At 37.3% G+C, this 21,506-nt stretch overlaps 1 protein-coding gene across 4 annotated transcripts in view; it reads right to left on the bottom strand.

Annotated features, from left to right (window-relative positions):
- The window catches only part of LOC113519458 (trithorax group protein osa-like), a 90,990-nt gene that overhangs the window by 34,714 nt on the left and 34,770 nt on the right, over positions 1 to 21,506 (bottom strand). For all 4 annotated transcript variants that reach the window (XM_052902286.1, XM_052902284.1, XM_052902283.1 and 1 more), the window contains one exon: positions 14,518 to 15,129. In XM_052902286.1, coding sequence (XP_052758246.1) covers positions 14,518 to 15,129 — 612 coding nt within the window. The remainder of the gene's footprint in view (positions 1 to 14,517; positions 15,130 to 21,506) is intronic.

Here is a 21,506-nt window from a genome sequence, read left to right as displayed (position 1 = left end):
ACCTCCTGTCCAAGTGTTTTTCCATTTCTCCGATTCTGAAGCATTTATGAGGGAGATAACAAGACATATGCAGGCTGTCAAGGTGACCAAGAAAACTTGTCGTCATCCGCGTCGGTCTGTTTCTCCGCTTACATCTTCTAAATCACGCAACGGTTTTTGATACGACTCTCACTGTCATTTAGATATTTCTTTACACAGCACCTGTGTGAAGACGGGGAAAGTCGCTGGTTACATATACAAAGACATTTAGCTATTTGCGCCCATGGATACATCTGCGTGACTGCGCCTTATAGATTGACCGGGATAATAAGTAACTGTCTTTCTACATGCTATCTATATACACGCCAAATTGCATGACCCTTGGTAAAACCATTAATATTTTGGCGCCTTAACAAAAATTAAGTTTCATATATAGATGTGAAACTATATAGTATGCATAATAACTAAAACCAGTTCGTTGGTGCACATTTATGGAGAATAGTATTATACAGCCATTGTTAACATATACATATACGCTGTTAGGATCACCCTAACACAATTCCATCTTCAACCAATAAAAAATAAGCATCATTTGAAAATGGATGGATCAATTTGACAATTTTTTTTTATATTCGTAATAATCCAGTTAGGTTTACAAGAAAAAATAGTTGTAAATACAACCTCTATGGGGTTGGCTAGCTAGTTTAAAAGACTAGCAAGGACATATATTAGCTTATAAGGTAAAAATTAATAAGGGTTTATACTGTCCTCCAATGTACAGTTGACTGGAATGGATAAATCACACACACTCAGGTTTATTTAAAGATGTGTCAGTGATTCTTCCGCGGATATTCTCGTGTCGGATTCTATTACGCAGCAAGTGAACATACTGGAACTGATAATATTACCAACGGAAAATTTTAGATTGGGTACTACTGTCTCATTTTTGTAATGGTGCTACAAAGAAATTATTCTTGTTTATTGATTTATGAGTTTGAAGATTAAATTTTAAGTTGTTAAGCAGCTGGGCTGGCATCGTTGTTTTTTGGCATAAAGGAATAGCATATGGCAGTAAAATTAAAGGGTACTGAGGTATTTCATTCCTAAGCAACGCAGTCGCTTTCATCAAGGCGTTATATTGATTGCCATTCCAAAAAAAGATATAGCAATGAGTTTATTGAGGCATAACACAAAATATTAGGAATGGTAATACATGTGGGTTACTAGAAATGTAACAGTTCATTCTGTGACATCAATGGTTCATGTGTTAAGGTGACGGTTACCACTTTCTATCACAAGGAATGTGAGAAAGACTCTGTTTTCCGCGCTTAGCTTCTCATTTGGGCCGTTGTGGGTTCTATCACAAGGAGCTTCATTAGTTGACAATCTTGTTCGTATAAAAATACATAATCTCAGCAATGTAGCCATGTTTTAGGTATCTGCATTCGTAACCAGAGAAACTACCATTTAAAGTTAAAAATAGACGCGATATTTACTTATGTACGATGTTAATATGCTAATTAATTGCGAGACTGGCAGTTTTACAAAATGCGAAGCCCATTCCGATGTCAGTCATCGTGCGAAACATACAATAGTGTTTATACATATGTTAGTATTCAAGTTTTACTAATATAATACAATTGCAACTAGACGACGGAGATATTAAGAAAAATTTACGCGAGAGCTCCTAAGGGAGACTTTGTACAAAAGTCGATTGCTTGGGCACCTTTGTCCCATTCGTGTTTCAACCGTGAAGCAGTTGTGTTTGCATGGCTGTGTTTCGGTTTGAAGGGTGGGATATGGCGTGAATTTACAGGGTACAGAGGAATAACACCTGAGTCCTCAGGAATGGCAACGCATAGGGGGTATCACGGGCGAAACAGTATACTCTGTTATGTCCATGGTACTGCTCATGTCTATAGGCGACGGTTACCACTTTCCATCAGGTGGGCCGTCAGCTTGTTTGCTATTCTAAGTTGTATAAAATAATAATAATAATGAGCAATGGTAAAGCCAAAGTATTTTCCGAATCTTTGTCTGTATATATGTTTATTCCAGCATTACGTAAAAACTATTGCACTAAAAATAATGTGGTTTTTACAGTTGTATTCGTAAAGGTCTAACTTAAAATTTGGCGTATTTCTTATTTTGATACACCAATTAGAAGTAGTATTTTCTATTTATTTCCAAAATCCACGCATACGACGTAGTCGGTAAAAAGCTTGCTTGCAGTATTTGTAAGAATATATATATAATTTACTGCAAACAACGAATAATACAGAGGCTAAAAAAACATTAATTTAGAGATGTTTTGAAAACATTTTTTTAAGGAATCACATAAATAACCACACTGCGTTAGGTTGACTGGAAGAAATCTCTTTTAGAGATAAGATCGCCTTTGCTAACATTGTTATTAACTTGTTGTTACTGTATGTTTTAGTGCAATAAAGAATATATATATATATAATGAATCAATTAAGATAAAACTTGCCAAAGTAGTTCCGAACCCATACAAAGAGAGCATGGACTTTTTACGAGTATATAGCATTCTCACAAATTAAATAACGCTTTCAGAAATGTAAGGTGAAAAGGTGACAAGTATTCACTTGTGAAAAAATTTGTTTTACATACCATCACCCCATGGTATTGAGTAACGCATCTTTGATCTTAAGGTCATGGTGAAATATGTTCCTATATTATCATACAATCACGGGCCCCTGAGGTTGGCCCGATTATGTTTAGTCATTGCGTCGTCAAATCAAATTTTCCACTGTCTACCCCAATTACATTCGTATGCAGTAATTCTTAGTGGGGGGAAAAGAAATTGTTAGTAATGGGGATTAATGGTCCCCATGTTAGCAAGCACTGTCAGGTCGACCTCCACACTGTTTCCCCTGGAAACCATTGTGATTAATACTTGTTACATTCGTCACGATGGGGTAACTGACTTGCATTCATGCTCATCTATCATCTCTCATTGGTGCCCTGCTAGTGTATAACAATAGCACCGGCAGAGTTGCCATTCTATTTCCATCTATTAAAAAATAAGACACTTTTAAAACCATCGATTAAAAAAAAACATACAAATTGGAATTAAATACTTTTGCTCCAACTTTTACGTCTACTATCAAACGACTAGTTTGCAAGCGTTTCGATTTGAAGCATTGAGCAGTTTATGATAGATAATTGATAATTGTGTGCCACAGAAAAAAAAAAACGAATATAATTGTGACAAAACCAGTTACTTTGATTTAAAATCTAAATTACTGAACCGATTTTGATACAATTTCTATGGGACCAATCTTTAAGTATATCTTTTCACATAAAAAAAGAATTTTCCAAATCGATTTACAACTGACGAAGTTACGGGGCAACAAATAACAGAAAAAAGCACTAAATTGAGAACTACTTTTTGAAATAGGTTAAAAATACTTTTTCTCCGGCCCATTGAAGCGATGATTGGAAGCAAAATCATCTTTACTATTATTCTATCGATCAATATACCAGGATCATATAAGAGTAGGAGTCATTCGTTGTACAGATACTAGAAAGTCAGGAAATATTAGCCGACGGTGGAAGAAAAGTTACGTAACCGTTTATCGTGGTGCGGCCACGTCATGCCTAGTATTAACGTCACGCTGTAAGGCGTAACGCACACTACCTACTGAATATCTAATAGTACTTACTCCACCTGCAAACATGAGGGACAGGGGGAAAGGGATTGTTAGTAACTGCCTCTTGCTTTTTTAATGGATGACAACGAAATGGTAATCCCGCCTGCGCTAACGGTATACGCTGGCGGAGCACCAGTGAGGGGTGATAGGTGAGGATGAAAAGATAGGTCAGTTAGCTCATCGTAATAAATACTCCAGGAATTCAACACGATGGTTTCCATGGGGGCCCACGTGGCGGTCGACACGATATACTGCTAGCAATGAGACTGGTAGTCCACATAATCCCTTCCCATTGCCTTCTTGTTAGCTATATACCCCTATCAGGTAGACCTCCACGCGGTTCCCCCTGGAAACTATCGTGGTTAATGATGAATTCGTCACCATGGACTATCTGACCTACTTCATTGCGGGGTCACACACACAACATTTTCTTTCACAGCTGCATTTTTATATGGATAGTTGTGCGTTGTAGGACGCAGTCCTGTATTATATCGTTAACTAATATCCGCGACTTCGTCTGCCTAAAACTATGTTTTATATCTCCTACTTGAGAAATTACCGATTTTCATACAAACTTTCATCTTCTATGTCACTCCTTTCAAGTTTTATTTTTGAGACAAAAAGTAGTTTTTGTACAATTTTGAAGAATTTTGGTAAAAAATCGGATCTTGAGAGTATTCTCTTTAGCAATATTCATCAAATTTGGTGCAGTGGTCCCTAAAGCAATAACTCTGTCTGTTTTTTACGCATAATTAAACAGTTACTACAATATTAGTATGGCAGTATGGATGAAGGATAAGAATGAATATGAGTCCTCAGGAATGGCAACGCATGGGGGGTATCATGGGCGAAACAGTATACTCTGTAGTGTCCATGGTACTACCCATGTCTATAAGCGACGGTTACCACTTTCTATCAGGTGGACCATCAGCTTGTTTGCCATTCTAAGTCGTATAAAAAAAATCTATTGTATAATATATTCAATGTGATTTTAATTTAATACCAATTCGAATGCGTCAAGGGTCTCGAAGGTGTCCTACGTTTGCGCAGGTCATTACAAGTATACGAAGACAGGACAAACATTTGATGAGGCTAAATCTCTAATAGCTACTTCATGGCTACCCAATGGCTCCGAAGCATTGTCAACTGTTGCCGTTATAATGCCGTAACCTTCAAGAAAAAAGCATATTCCTTTTTAACACAGCACACCTGCAATGCCGTTGGTGTTATGGGTGATCATGAGCGGCGGTAGTCACTTACCATCAGGTGAGCCGCATGATCGTTTTCTCCCTGTGTAGTAAAAAAATGAAGGTAACGCTTGACAAGTCTATACTCTGCCGAGCGTAATAAAATCTAAGGTGGGGGATTTTGGTCAGCGCCAAAAGGTCCGCCATTTGCGTAGACCACTGAGGGCATACAAACGTCCTGGCTGTGTATCTACTAATAATGGTTCGAGGAACAAGGAAGTGTAGGGTTCCGCGGGCGCTGGGCCGCGTGGAGCGCGTCTCGCTCGTTGGAAGTGGGTCGTGGGTGTGCGCGCGGATCGCTAATTCGGGCGGGGTCACCGTCCGCGCCGCACTAATTGTGTCACAGTACACGGTGCGGGGACGCCATGCCAGCGAGCAGGGGACACGCCGAGCGATAGGTAAATACACCTCTGTCACTACCTTATCGCACTTCCCGCTTTTAATTATTTACCGTCCTCCTTCCTCATCCCTGAATCCCGAGGTAACGTCATAGATGGATATCGAGACTACATATAAAGTACCTACTTAGTGTATTAATTTATGGCAAAAGAAAGATTTCAACAAACTCATTTTGCTCCAACAAGTACGACTATATTGCTCCGCAAAAAACTACTTTAATCGAGACGCACATATCGATAAACGGCGACATATTTCGTAGATACCTTCACATTGTAAATATTTAAATTTAGAACGTGTAATTGAATGTTTACATAATAGGTAGCTTCACAAAAAGCAATTTTTTGCTCCGCAAATAAAAACCGCATCATTAATCGTCGAATTCTTCTTTTGGAAGTTGCTTTAAAAAGTTTAGGATTGACAAGAATTTTTAGTTTACTTTTAATTGTATATTAACAATAAATATTTTATTGTACATTATCAACAATTCTTTCAAGCATAAAAATCAGAATAATGAAAAGCTGCAAATATTTGAATGGACAAACACACCACTGTGTTGAACGTAACGCTCGATAAGGTATTGTTAGTAATGGAGATCTAGTAGCCTCTTTGCTAGCAATATATATACCCTAGCAGGTCGACCTCAAGAAACCATCGTGGTTAATTATTGTGGAATTCGTCACGACGGGCCAACTGGCCTTTTCATCTTCATCTATCATCACTCACTGGTGTCCCGCCAGCATATACATATAGCGCAAGTGAATTTTTCCCCATTCCATTATCATCCATTAAAAAATTCACAGATGTAACAATCGACATGCTCATATTTCGTCGACCATATTTCAGATCCAACGTGGGAGGGTGCGAGCGCACCGTCATTGCTCTGATTCGAACTCACGATTTTTGTTATCTATAAATCGGGATAGTACTATTAGACCAGGATAAATACATTTAACTATATTAATAACTAGTTGTTTCCCGTGGCTTTGTCTGCTTAAATCAGTATATAAAATATTATATCTGTTAAGTATATACTACGTACAGTGCGGTTTCAAAGGAATTATCTCCCGCGAATGCTCAGGCTGTGGAATGAGCTTCCTGTGTGGAATGAGGTTCTTCAAAAAGGGTATATTAAAATTTCTTCACAGTCGGCAACGCGCACGTGACACCCCTGGTGTTGCAGGCGTCCATAGGCTACAGTGACCGTTTACCATCAGACGACCTGTATACATGTTTGACACCTTTGTGGTATAAAAAAAATATATATGCAAATTTCAATTAATTCCGTTGCAGCCGTTTAAAAGCGACTCAGTAACGAACATACAAACATCTTTACAGACTCACATTTATAAATATTAGTAGGATAATTATAGTCAAAAACGACTGAGGAAGTTGCGCTTCTGTTAATGTAAAACGCGTTGCTATCAATTAATTAAGTGCTGATAACTACAAGGCTGTACAAATAATGTACATGCAGATAGTCTCTAAACCATTTCCTTGTAAAGTACGGTTGCCACGCACCATGACAATGAGGAAATATCCCGATTGCATTGTCGTATACAATTATGATAACCTAATTAATACGGGAATATCGAATATTGTGATATTTTTAAGCAATTTCCAAATAGAATTTTACAGTTTTTCGGTAATGTTTGTGGCTATATATGTAGTGATATATGCGCTAGTTGAGTGATCCGACCTGGCTTTGCATGAGTAGATACAATTTTCACCACGCCACCCCTTCCTTTCCTGTGGGTGTCGTAAGAGGCAACTAAGGGAACTTAATAGTCGAGGGATGGGCAGCAGCGTCCCTCTTCAAACATCACCAAAGTCTAACTATGGTTGTCAACCCGCTTGCCTAGCGTGATGGCAAAACCCTCCATTATGGGGGAGGTTTACGTTCAGCAATGAACAGTTTATGGCTGATATATAAGGATGATACTCGTAATAATTATTTTTAAAAATTAACAGAAAATACAGATATTGGCTCTCTTTGGTATTAAAGGCTTAAATTTAATTTTACGACGAAGCTGCCGTTTTTGTGGTGTACTGCTTTGCGGAACAAAAAACGACTCGATAAAAAGAAAATACATTTATACACACATGATCCACATAATTTCAAATACATTCAATCTAATGTATCTACGGGTATCAATCGCTGATAGTTACAGATTACCCTTGTCTTACCCTATCCTGTACTCTCACTATCCTATACGCCGTCCATCTTGTAGTGTCTCATCTATTCTTCTACTTATTAGTAGGTTATTCTTATAATAAATACGAAAATTTGCAATGACGGATAGATGGATAATTGTTACTCTTTCACAGGAAAACTACTAAAAGGATTTGAATGAAAACGGAGCTGGCGGGACACAGGTTTCTTCTTCTCATTTAAGAGTTTTCTTTTGTCGGGCTAACTAATTCATACATTCTCTTCCACCCAGTTCTATTCCAGACTATATCTTTGACCTTCCTATATGACATGACACTTAATATTTCCTTTATATGTCCCATGTAGTTATTCCTCTTCTCCTTCCTCTTTTGCCCCCATTTTTCCTTCTAGTATACTCTTTAATAAATCCCGTCCCAGCATTTTACCTCTTCTATTCTTTATTTTTATTACAGCTAGTTACTTGTAATTTTTTTGATATTTTATTGCAATATTTTAAAATAAATGGCACCTCAATCCCATTATATATTTATCTATGACTGTCAAATTCTATCTAAAATAGTATAGTCATTTATCTATCAGACCCGCGATTAAATCACATTAGTTAAAATGTCTAATTATATCTGAGAAAATTAGTTTAGACAAATGGACAACATACGGATTTCTTATTGTGTTGAAGTACCTACAGAACTCCGTAGAGGTCTAAGTAGGTGTAAAAACACAATCTTGGAACATATGAAAACAAGGAAAACCGATATGAGATGGTGAGATTATGATAAACTACGATAAGACAGTGGTAACATGATAGGCGCCGTATACAACTGAGAAATAATAAGACGGACAACTATTGTAACAGATAAGACTTTATCCGCGACTTGGTCCAACTGTCCCACTGACTAGCAATATACCCTGTCAGGTCGACCTCTACGCAGTTCCCCCTGGAAACCATTGTGGTTAATTCTTATTGAATTCATCAGAATGGACTAACTAACCTGCTATCATTCTCACCTATCATCACTCACTGGTGCCCAACTAGTGTATACCGATAGCGCAGGCGATTAAGCTAAGATTACTTGGTACAAAAGTCGTTTACAACAAGTACCCAATACTTCAGGGCTCACTCGTGTTTCTGCTGACAAGCATCTGTCCTTGCACTGCTGTGCTATTGTTTAAAGAGAATGATTACGACAGAGAAATTACGGGGTTACTGCCTCGCCGTGACGGGACACGACGGTCATTATCACTAATCAACCATCAAGTTGTTTGATATTACATCATTTAACATATATAAAACTATTGTTTGTGTATGTCTCGATATAAATAGCACCTTAATCATCCGAAATGACAACGTATTCTGTAACGTACCACGCGCGTCAAATTCCCTATGTGCAGTTTATGGAACTGTTCATGTCTATAGACGATGGGCACCACTTTCCATCAGGTGGGTTCTCAAGGTGTCATTCCAAATAACATAAAAAGCGGAAATCAATCTTTATAAAATTAGGAAGCAACCAAGAAGGGAGTAAACTTTTTCGATTAAAAAAAATTACACAGAAAAAAATCTGATTAAAAATGAAGTGAAGGTTATATTATGTATATAGATTTAAGATAAAATAACATTTATTGCATTTTTTCTACTAAATAGATATGTTAGATTTATTATTATTATTATAATGTTGCAATTCGTAATTTCTTATTTAAGCCATAATTTTGGTTAAAGACTGTATCGCAAAATAAAGTTTATTCTTGGAGATTTTTTTTTTATTTCTTAAAAAACGGTGTTAAAAACATCGTTTTTTTTCTTGTAATATACACATATACCAGATTATAAATCTGTAATTATTTCACATTTTTTTTTTACTTAGATTTTTGATAAGTATGCTACACATCATAAAAATAAATAAGAGACAGGATTAAAATGTTCAAATGAAGCCCTTCATATGACGTCTCACTTGGACTAGTAGAATCATTTTATAAATTTGGAGTTACAAATCTAATACAAATATAATTCTTTTTTTTTTTTTTACAAAATTCCTTAAATACTAATAACAATTAAAAGTAATCTCCCAACGCACCACACCGAGGCAGCGTACCCAAGATACTGGCAGCATTACCTCTTTGGATTGCCAAACTTATCTTTTGGGCAAAGTAGCTACCAGCTCTTGGGTCACCAGTAACCTCGATGAGGCGCGCTGCGATCGTCCGATAAAAATTCTTTGCATCTGAGCCCCACGGGCCCATCGTCTCTACAGCAAATGGCAGAAAACAATAAGACCCCTCCAGATGTGAGTATTTACGCCTCTTTATTGCTTCCGCTGTCACCGCCGCAGCACCCGAACAAGAGGACGATTTAGATAAATGGCTTGGAGCTAACGTGTCTACACATGTCGCATCCCACACCAAGCATTTCCCCATTTTCCAAGGAACCAAAGTTACGCCATCAGGTCGTTTCCCATCCTCACGGAAAATGCCATTTGGTTCCAAAATCGCTGGTATTTGTGTCATCGCAAGTGCCCTATGAATAATGTTATTGATCATGGCATGGCGAGATATTCGACCTGCACTTCTCACACAGGACAGACCATGGTATCCCAGCTCTTCAACTGAGGCTCCACAGCTACAACGATGGGGCTGAACTATTTTTACACCCAACCGCAAACCTATTAATAATGTAAAGGAGCAATCGTCGAGAAGCGTTCCAGTATTAGTTGACGGGAATGCCTGCAACCAATATCCCGATTCCCTTTCAGCTACTGCTTGAAGACGGGCACGAGTTTCAGCGGATTCACAATGGGTTACAAGGTTCTGCTGTGTTTTAATACAGAGTGGTTCATCCCACTGCCTTTGTGAGTGACATATATTAGGCATATCAGATGAAGGACATTGCAACTGCCAAGCATTCACAGCCTCGCCCACTCCCCAAATCTCTACGGAACCCGAACTAGGGTTAATGATTTTTCCGCAAAGAGGGTTTGAAGCATGGACTGACGCCAAAAATGCCGGAAGAGCAACAGATGAAACTTTTCTTACGCCTAATCCTCCATGACGCACTGGTAATGTGGCTTGATTCCAAGCATCATCAACCAACTGACAATTTAGAATTTTGATTAGAGTTTCCTTTAATATCATATCTAGTTTCATCAATTGTTCTGGAAACTTCCAAAGCATTGAACTTCTCATTGCATATGTAAATTTAGGTACAAATAGACACCACCTCATCACAAATAATGCCATGTGTGTATTTATATGAAACAAACGTTCAGAAGACCGGTGAAACTTTTCAATTTGCTCATCCACGTATGCTGGAATAAATTCGTTCATGAGAGGAACACCTAATAAATTAAAGGACTCGATGGCTACTATTTTAATTCCAGGAGCCAGAGAATCAAATCTAGCAATAATATCATGTTTGTCTGCCTCTGACATCGAACCTTTAATATAAAGTTCACATTTGTCAAAATTCAGTTGCAAACCTATTCCAGCTAGATCATTTATCAAAATTTCCAAATCCGATAAAACGACTGATGCGTTTCTCCCTAGCGAGCCATCATCCAAATACCAAATATTTAGAGGTGAAAGAAGTTTCTCGATTATAGAATTTATACCCAAACTAAAAATAACAGGACCCATTGGATCGCCCTGTTGACATCCTACAGAAGACTTTATGGGATGATTGTTATATACTAATATTGATGGCGAGCCATAACATTGTTTTAGAAACGGTAATACCTCTGGAACAATCCTTTCAACTTCCGCTAAAAAGGAACGTCTATCAATGGAATTAAAGGCATTCTTTACGTCTACCTTTAAAAATACCTCCCCATTGCCAGAATTAATGAAAGTTCTCGCTGCATGAACAGCTGCTTCACAACCTCCCTTAGTCCCGAAACCCAGCTGTTTAGGCTGGAATTGCTCCGTAAGCTTGGGTTTAATATTTTTGCAACATATTTTCGACACTAAGCGTCTCAAAGTTGTACCCACAGCTATAGGTCTAATGTCATCATTATTTTTCATTAAGGCGCACAAATTAGCACCATAAAATACTTCTTTTATGTCCTCCAAAATACCTCCTGATAACATGTGGTTAACCAGAGACACAAGGCTCTCCAACAAAGCTCTTCCAGAATCACCAGTCGTACTAGATATCAAATCTTTCAAATGTTGTGGAGATAACCCATCCAATCCACTTGCAGACCCATTACGAAAGCTCATAATAGCAACTTCAACATCTCTCGCAAGAATTTGTAGCCCAGGGTTTAATTCCTGGGATGGATTTGTTAGTTGTTCCTGAACAGATGCAGTTGGATGCTTGGTTATTAAGGCTTGCAATGTTTCATCATTAAACGGAGCAATGGTCTCATTGGAAAAAATCAGCTGCGCACCGCCTCTTACGTCACCGTCATTTATCTTGGTCTCAATACTCTTAATAATATCAAATTTTGGCCTAGTCCTTCTAATACTTTGATTGTATAGATTATATTGGTTTGAAGCAAAAACAATCTCATCAGAACAATTGTTTTTAATTTTCTGTGTAAGCGATATATCACTTTCCTTTTTGTTGTTTACATTGAGAACTTTGTAACTAAAAGTTAAAAGTTGTATCCAACTTAACATATCATTGTTAGAAACCACTTTATCAATGCATTTCCTCAATACTGTAGCCACCGATATCCTGGCCCCCCGTGGAATCCTTTTTATTACTGGAACGTTATTTTTGTTCTGACTCAAAATTTCCCATAGGGGTATGTTATAGTCTGAGTGATCGGAATTTACAGAAATTTCTGATGGATTTATATTGCCATCTACTAAAGGTGAAGATTGAGGTTTATGCACCTTTCCAATATGTATATTTAAACCCCTCTGTCCTCTAAAAAAACGTGGGTGTGCACAACTTGTGCATCGCTCATAACCATCAAATGACATTGTCCCCGCTGCGACATTATGGGAATCCGATACCTGACCTGAAGGGGTCGGCAGTGACATTGAAACCATTAGTCAAATAATGTCATTAAAAAAAAATAACAAATAAATTAATAAACAATTAATTAGACAAATCATAAAATATACAAACATTTCACTTATTCTATTTATAATAATGTCAACCTAATAATTCATACTCACATCTACATATACATATCGCTAGACAGTACAAATACATAAACAATATTCCATTAAAATCCAATTACATTAATAATTCATTATAAATTATTTATATCAGACAACAGCTATTACTATTATTATTAAACAATAAGGCAAAAAAAAAAGAGAAAAAAAAAACATATACAAAAAGTGAACTGTATTGGTAATCGAACTCGAGCCGCCGTCGTCATCGCCGTATTTTCAAATATGCTACATAAGTTACACCGTTAAGGAACTACCATTATGTGTGAATTCAGCTATAAGTATTATCATTCGTAATAGATCCGTTAACGATTTTAAATTACTGTTGGATGACGTGCACTTTTAATTTTCCGAATACCCACACCACAATAATTATAAAAACATATTGCAATAGTAACGTATAAAGTCAAATTAGTTTCATATATATACTTATATACACTTATATATACACTTACTAGTTATTGCACTTTTACTTTATATATTATAATTATCACTTCACTTCTGTGCTGAAGTTATTATCTGTATGTCTATGCCATCTCGCTACATGTATTTAACAAGTAAATTATAACACAACTTGCTTTTTCTTTCTCGAGTTTAATTTTTCACTCATTATATTATGTATATTATTAATACTGTTTAAGTGTCGATATATTTTTTCTTCTTACCACTTAACTGTCCGTAATAAATATTTCGTCAAGTATTTAAATATTTTGGATAAATAGTATTTCTTAACGAGATAACATACATATATACACTTATTCTTTAGTTTATAATCAAAATAATACTTGAAACAGGCGTATTTCATTATTCAATTCATTATTTAATATTACGCTGTACAAAGATGTGTTTACTCGGCAGTGATGCCAACTCAATCATTCATTCATTTTTATCATTCATCAGAATCATTTTTAAATTTTGACTATCCCAATATACTATAATTTGAATATACCACAGGGGTCAAACGAGCACGCAGCTACTACCGCCGCCCATAATCATCCGCAACATCATAAGCATTGCAGGTGTGATGCAGGCCTTTTTAAAGGATTATGCTCTTTCCTTGAAGGTTATGATGTTTTTGTAATTATTTCCTTTGCAATATGTAAAACTATTTTAAATTTAAAATCGATAGCATTAGTAGTTATTGAGATGTATGCTATGACAGATGGACGGATAAAGTCCGTAAGGGTTCCTATTTACGTTATGGGACGGAACTCTAACGGGAAGAAGCTCCAAAAGTTCTAGACCGGATTTTGATGGGGGGAAAGGGATTGTTAGTAGTGGAGTTTGACAGTCCTATTGCTAGCAATATGCCCTATTAGGTCGCGACCTCCACGTGGTGCCCCCTGGAAACCATTGTGAACAATTCTTGTTGAATTCGTCACGATGGGCTAACTGACCTGCTTCATCCTCACCTATCATCTCTCAGTGGTACCCCGCCAGCGTATACCGATAGCGCAGATGGGGTTACCATTCCATTACCACCCATTAAAAAAAAATTATAATTAATTTTGTAATCGATAGATACCCTGGTATTAATCCCGTACTCACTTTGTAACGCTTCAAGTGGATGATTTTACGGAGTAAATTCTCAAATTATTAAGAAATCATTACCACGACATAGTGACGCAACGTACTGCTATTTACTTTATAAACAGTATATTAATTAAGAGTCACGCGATTATTGTGGGCACTCTGCACGTAACAGCTTGTGTTGACGGCTTGACGATAATAAAAGCTATGTACTTGCATACAACCTGACCGCATACGACCTTAAATGTAATATGCATAGTATATATATACTTTACTGTACACACACAAACACATATATATACATACATTGATGTGGCTTATTTTATGCCGGGACCACACACACACACACACACACACACACTTAACATTAAGTAAGTTGTAATTAAACAAAACAACTCACCCGTTCTCGTCTTTGATCTTCTTCTTGCGGCCTCTCTTTTTGGGCTGATTGAGCATCATCTGTTGCGGGTGCATCATGTGCGGATGCTGCTCGTGGTGCTGCATGTGCGGCGGCATGCCGTGGTGCGGCGGCTGGCCCAGCATCGCGCACATCGCCTCCTCCTCCACGAACGAGTACGGGTCCTCGCACTCCCTCTTGATGCCGTTGTACATGTCGTCGTCCCTCTTTCCTGGCGGCCCGTACTGGTGTTGGTGGTGTGGGTGCTGGTGGTGCTGGTGCTGGTGGTGCTGGCTCATGTCATATGGCGCGTCCGGCTCACGCTTGAACGCGTACGGGTCGTTGTACTTCGGAAAGAAGTGCTGGTACTGCGGTTCCGGTTGGGGCTGGGGCGGTGCGGGCGGTTCGAAGTGGCGGTATGGCTCTGGCTCGTGGTCCGGGTAGTGGCGCAGCAGGGGCTCGTAGGGGGGGTCCGGGGGCGGGGAGGGTTCGGGCGGCGGCGCGGGCGACGCCTCCGTACTGGAGGGCTTGCGGCGCGCCGCCTCGCCGCTGTTGCTCGTCTCATAACCGTCGTCCTGACTCTCCGTCGGCTTCGGCTTGTCTTCGCCCTCCTCCCTGGAACACACACGAGCGACACATTACTAACAGTGTAACTTATTTACTTGTTGTATAAACAGGCGTTATAAAGGGAAAGTAACAGATGGGGTAGAACAGTAATGGGGTCGAACAACTCAACTACTCATCTATCAGGTTGACCTCCATGCGTTCACTCATGGAAAAACAAACAATTAATTCCTGGTGAATTCGAACGACGGGTCAACTGGCCTGACTTCATCCTCGCCTAACACCATCCACTCGGTATCCCTCAAGTCGTACAATAACGTATGCGGAGTTACAATCCCATTGTCAACCTATTATAAAACCATTAACGTCTCTACTGGTCATGAATCTCTCCTCGGTCCTAGAGGATCTTAATATCAGATAACTATTATTACGTTGGCCAGGCATCAATTTGGTACTTTGTTCACTTAGCTGTATTTTACGACATCGTGAGAATGAAAGAGACAATTCTACATTCTTCCTATCTTTTTAAATCCATCGAGAGATAATCCTCGACGTACATTTTTTTTTAATTGATGATAATGGAATGGTTATCCCACCTACGCTAACGGTATACACTGGCGGGGTGATAGGTGAGGTTGAAAAGGTAGGTCAGTTAGCCCATCTTGATGAATACATTAGGAATTCAGCACGATAGTTTCCTGGGGGGACCACGTGGAGCATATTACTAGCAATGGGACTGATAGTTCGCATCAGTAACAATCCCTTCCCCCCCTCCTCAGCGTACATTTTAGTCCGCCCATTGTGTGAGTGGAAATTTTATTTGCAGACAATGTTTCACACTTGCTATAAAAATGAAAATAATTGAAGTATCAATAATATGACGTCACCATATTACATGAGACGAAAAATAAAGCAAATAAATTTGGACAGTTTAACATTGGTGACGTGAAAGTTGCTTTCAAAATCGTTATCAAAGACCTCATTCAGAACTGTCAATGCAGACACATGGACACTGCTTTAATTGATTTTGATTGACTGCAATCAAAGTAGGCGACTGCCCCTGCATTCGATTGTATTTTTAAGCCACTTTTCTAAGAGAAGGAAATTCTCAATTAATCTATTTTTTTTTTAAGTTATATTTCGCGAATTTCATTGACAATTTTAATTATAATTTTTAATCTCACGTTGATCGTTATTCTTTGACACCTTTGTTAATTTCAATACAAGCAAGATTGATCGAGTGGATTCTATTGAAAATCCTCAAATCATAAATTGGATTTAAGGTTACCTATTAGTAATTCTCATAAAATAAAAGGAAAGGGAAGACCGAAAAATAACTACATGGGACAAATAAAGGAAAAACTAGGTGTCATGTCGTATAGGTTGGTCGAAGATATGGCCTGGGACAGAGCTGGCTGGAATAAAATGCATTAATTAGTTGGTCCGACAAGCAGAAACGTTTAAATAAGAAGAAAGTAATTCTTACTAACACTAGTTAGTAACAATAAGATTTTCTAAACTTAAACGTTCTCGAAATAATATAGATTAGGTAAACTAAATACCTATATTTTCGATATGAAAACAGTTTCGTGTTTAAAATTCTTATTAGTTGCTGTTTATGTTTACCATGTTATGTTTTGTAGTTGTTACAAACTGTTTTGGAAATATTATTTTCTGCTCACACCTGATTGGAGTTTTAGAATTATTATTTTTACGAATCATACGAAATTCATAGGCCTTTTTACGAATATATACACTGAACTATAAGGGAATTTACATTGCAAAATATAATAAAAATATATAATTATAAATAAATTAATGGTTTAATAGGAATTGAATAAATGTGAGGCGATACCATCTAAAGATGGGACGACCACCTTATAAAAGGAGATCCACAGAAGCAAAACGTTATACACTACAGTATATGCTTTTTAGCGATATGTAAAATAGATATAGGAGTAATAGGCAAGGTAAATAAATAGTTTCAAGTTAATTTAGGAATTTAGTTCAAAGTATAGTAAGGTCAATATGAATAAATAAAGTAAAAGCCATTAATAATAAAAATTAAAACAATAGACACATATGAGGGTACCGTGTGCATCAGAGTGTATTCATGTCTGTACTTATACCGTTGCCTGCGATCACCAATTTTCATTAAATTATCTACCTAATAGAAAGTAGTGTCTGTTGCCTTATCGCTTTATTCGCCATCCCATATTGTGTAAAAAAAAAAATGGCTAAAATGGATAGATCTTGTTTGTATTTCAAGTGTAACTAAATATTTTGGTTTGTATTCGGAGATCATGCAATGTCGATTTCACTGTTTGATACATACCATCACGCTATAACGCAACTCAGGTGAGTCCCCACGAGCGCGCAGACTAATAAAGCTATCTACCAACACCACGATTTGGTACGCAATCAATTGAGATGTAATCACAATAAATATCGTCGCGGACAGACAAGTAAATAATCGTGGCAAGTACCTTTAAATTATGCATGTTAAGTCCTAAGCATTTCATTTTTATGGGATATTAATGGTAATCCCGCCTGCGCTACCGGTATACGCTGGCGGATGCGGATGAAAAAGCAGGTGCGCTAGTCCATAGTGACGAATTCAACTATTTTATTTTATTTATTTATAAAAGACACACCAACAATATGCTCACAATAATTAAGCAGACAATATACAATGTTATTAGTAAGTAAAAGAGAAAAACTACTATTAAAAAATGCTTAAATCTAAGTTTGAACAAAAAAAATCTTATTCCTCACTATCAAGCTTAAGGCCATATGAACACATCAATTAAAGGTGTATACAGCTCTCAACTAAAATTAATCACGATGGTTTCCAGGGGGAACTGCGTGGAGATCAACCTCATAGGGTATATTGCTAGCAATGGGGCATATTATTGGGTATAATCTGGCAACAGATCTTTATGGGCCACTGTATGAATCTCTTTACACTATGCTAACATTACAAACTACCTGGTATATATTTTTATGAAGAACTAGTTTTATCCTGCTGCAATGCCAGCGTTAATTAGTATTATAAAATATCCCATGTGCTAAGTCAAGATACACCTTACGCGTGTACCATATATTATTCAAATCCGTTCACACATTTAATAGTGTTTGAGTAACAAATGTACAAACAGCTTTACAAAATTTCACATTTATAATATTAGTAGGTTGGGGGGAAAATTTGTTAGTAATAGGATCTAACAGCCCCATTGCTAGCAATATACCTTATCAGGTCGACCTTCACGCCCCCCACCCCACCCTGAAAACCATCGCGCTGAATCCCAGGTGTATTCATCACGATGTACTAACTAATCTATCTTTTCATTCTCACCTATCATCTGTCACTGGTACCCCCGCCAATATATACCGTTAGCGCGGGCGAGATAGCCATTTCATTAGAAATCAATAAAAAAATTGTAGTCTGTATTTGTAAAGATGTTTATATGTTTGTTATTCAAACACGCTTAAACAATTGAGCGGATTTGAATAAAATTTAAAACACAGGTTTCAGAAAATCATCGTTACTAGCAATTTAATTCTTCCTATGATAGCACTAAGGAAAATACAAAACTAACAAGTCTAAAAAAATGTTCAAATGTTAATTAGTTAAGTGGAAAAAAATAGATCGGTTGTATCGGTACGGGTCGTGAGTGAAGCCGTGACTCGCGTCGTCTTTAGACAGCCTTATTCAATTATCACAGTTATAAAACTATATTTACAATACATACAAGTAATATAAACACGAAATGTTTACAATTGTAAATATTGATAATCAAATCCATTCAAAACAGCTGATCGCCACGATATATCTGTTACTCGTATTAACATCCATATTATGCCACATGTAATAAACATAGCTAGGGTTGCCACCTGCCCACCAACTTATAATAACATCGTATTTATTAGAATCACTTTCTTGAGATAATTTACATATCACTAGCGACTGAGATATATTTCTCTCTCTTTCTCTCTTCGTCTACTTATATTATATTTAATATTGCTTATATTATAGTAGTGGAAGTGAATATCTAAATGTTTGGATGTTTGACCTAAATCCCTCTTAATGGGCCGGATAGATATCACTGAAATCGGGATGAAATGAATACATTCTGTGTTGAAATATGATACTTTTTATACTAAAACACGTGGGCAAAGTCACATAATACTAATCACATAATATAGTTTATAATAAATACTGGTAACATTTTGTATAATTTGGTAAAGCCTATAATATATAACGATTCTGTCCTGTATTTTCTTATTCCACCGAAAAAAAATTAAGTAGTACTTAATAAAATGGTTTAAAAGCTTAGTATTTAAATAGGTATTACAATTGTAAAACGATGAGACTATATAATAAATAAAATAAACTGTAACGTAATATTTTTTCGGCGGCCATTTTCCGAGCCTTATTACACAATATTTATTTTGTTAACACATAAATAACTGTTTATTCAAACAATGTAAATGACTACTATTTTTTTTTTTTACAAAAATAAATAAACATAATTTCTATTTCAATTACAAATCAAAATATCCATCGCAACTATAATATTTATTTCGGTTTGTTGCGCGCGCCAGCCCTGCGCATTCGACTACTTCCATTCATAAATGCTAAGTTGAATTATTGCCGACTATTCCATTTATATTTGTATCGACAAGTAAACAGCGTAGTAACAATTGTGGCGGCCGCGCTGTAATTGTCTTGCCGTTTCACCACGTACTCACTCGATTACACTGAGTTATGACCACGGCTTCACCTGTTACTGGTGATGACTATGATGAGTAAAGTATCGACGGCTGGATGAAACAAAAGATTTTTCAATTACACAATAATTATTAGAATAATTTATGATTTTGTTTTACGGTTCTGTAATAATGAGGTGACACTATTGTACTGTTGTATAAGTATCAAGGGTTTAATATCTAAGTGAATTAAAAAGTTTCGTATTTTTAAAAAGGAACAAGCATACGGCCCATCTGATGGTAAGCGGTTACCGTAGCCTATGAACGCCTGCAATACCAATTGCATTACGCGCGCGTTGTCGACCTTGAAGGAACCTCTTTATCGTTTTTTTTAAGAACTCCATGCTGTAGTTTTTTAGAAAACCCTCAACAGGGAGCTCATTCTATAATCTGAGCGTTCGTGGAGGAAACATCTTTGAAACCGCACTATACGCAAAAATTTTTTTTTGATGGGTGAAAATGGTATGGTAACTCCGCCTGCGCTAACGGGATATGCTGGCGAAGCACCAGTGAAGGGTAATAGATGAGAATGAAAACAGGCCAGTTAGCCCATCATGATAAATTCATCAGGAATTAACCACGATAGTTTTCAGGGAGAACCGCGAGGAGCTCGACCTGGTTGGGTATATTGCTAGCAATGGGATTTTCAGTCTCCATTACTAACAATCCCTTTCCCCCCTATACGCCAGGATCAGAGGAAGCTAGTCCATTTTTTTTATTCCATTTTCATCACTAAAAAAGCCACATGTCTGAACATTCAAGTCAATCTCTGCAGGAATAATAATACAATAAATAGTAGCTAATATCACTGATTCACATCCTCTCACTTCTAATCTGCATTATATCCGGAATATACGCTTGTTTCTCCAATAACATGCTTCATAATTTAAACCGTTGATGCGTAGAAACGAATGTATGCAACAAATTGCCACTTTTATAAAACGGTTTACCACCCTCTTGTAACAAGTGGATTATGTTTCGGAAAACAAAACAGTGACTTCAAATGTGAACATACACACACACACTTATGAACAGCGTAATGTTTCATAGACACATTCTGTAACGGATTTTGTGCTGCAGAACTCTTCAATATGATGCCTACAGCCACCTTTCACCATCGTACCGCTCACCATCAACAGGGAATCCATCCTCACACCTTAGAATGGTTACACATAGTGAGGTTTCAAAGGAGTTTCCTTCCTAGGGAGTAATCCCTAATGGTTGGGAAGGGATTATTAGTCATTATTACTATTTCTTATTCAGTATACTTCCTCATTGGGAGGTTAGTCCTAATTGTCAACAATATACCTTATTAGGTCGGCCTCTGTGCATTCCCTTGGAAACCATCGTGGTAAATTCCTAGCGAATTTGCCACAATGGATCAAATGATCTGATTCATCCACCTCTTTCAACTGTCACTGGTACCGCACCAGCGCACATCGATAACGCAGTTTACCGTGCCGTTTTCATACCATGAAAAAAATACACAAAACAAGAGATACTAATAATTGTGCAAAAGTATTAAAAAAAGTAATTACGCTAAGATACCTTGAACTTCAGTTTCAGCTGTGGAATGATAATGCGACGAATGTTGACCTTAGTCAGCAGAATAAGGAATATCTGTTTAGTGTCGCCCTCACTATCATTAATGGAAAAGA

The sequence above is a fragment of the Galleria mellonella genome, unplaced genomic scaffold (assembly GCF_026898425.1).
Source record: "Galleria mellonella isolate WM207_F2 unplaced genomic scaffold, CSIRO_AGI_GalMel_v1 utg8921, whole genome shotgun sequence".
Classification (NCBI taxonomy): Eukaryota; Metazoa; Arthropoda; class Insecta; order Lepidoptera; family Pyralidae; genus Galleria; species Galleria mellonella.
This window is presented reverse-complemented; position numbering and strand designations above follow the sequence as displayed.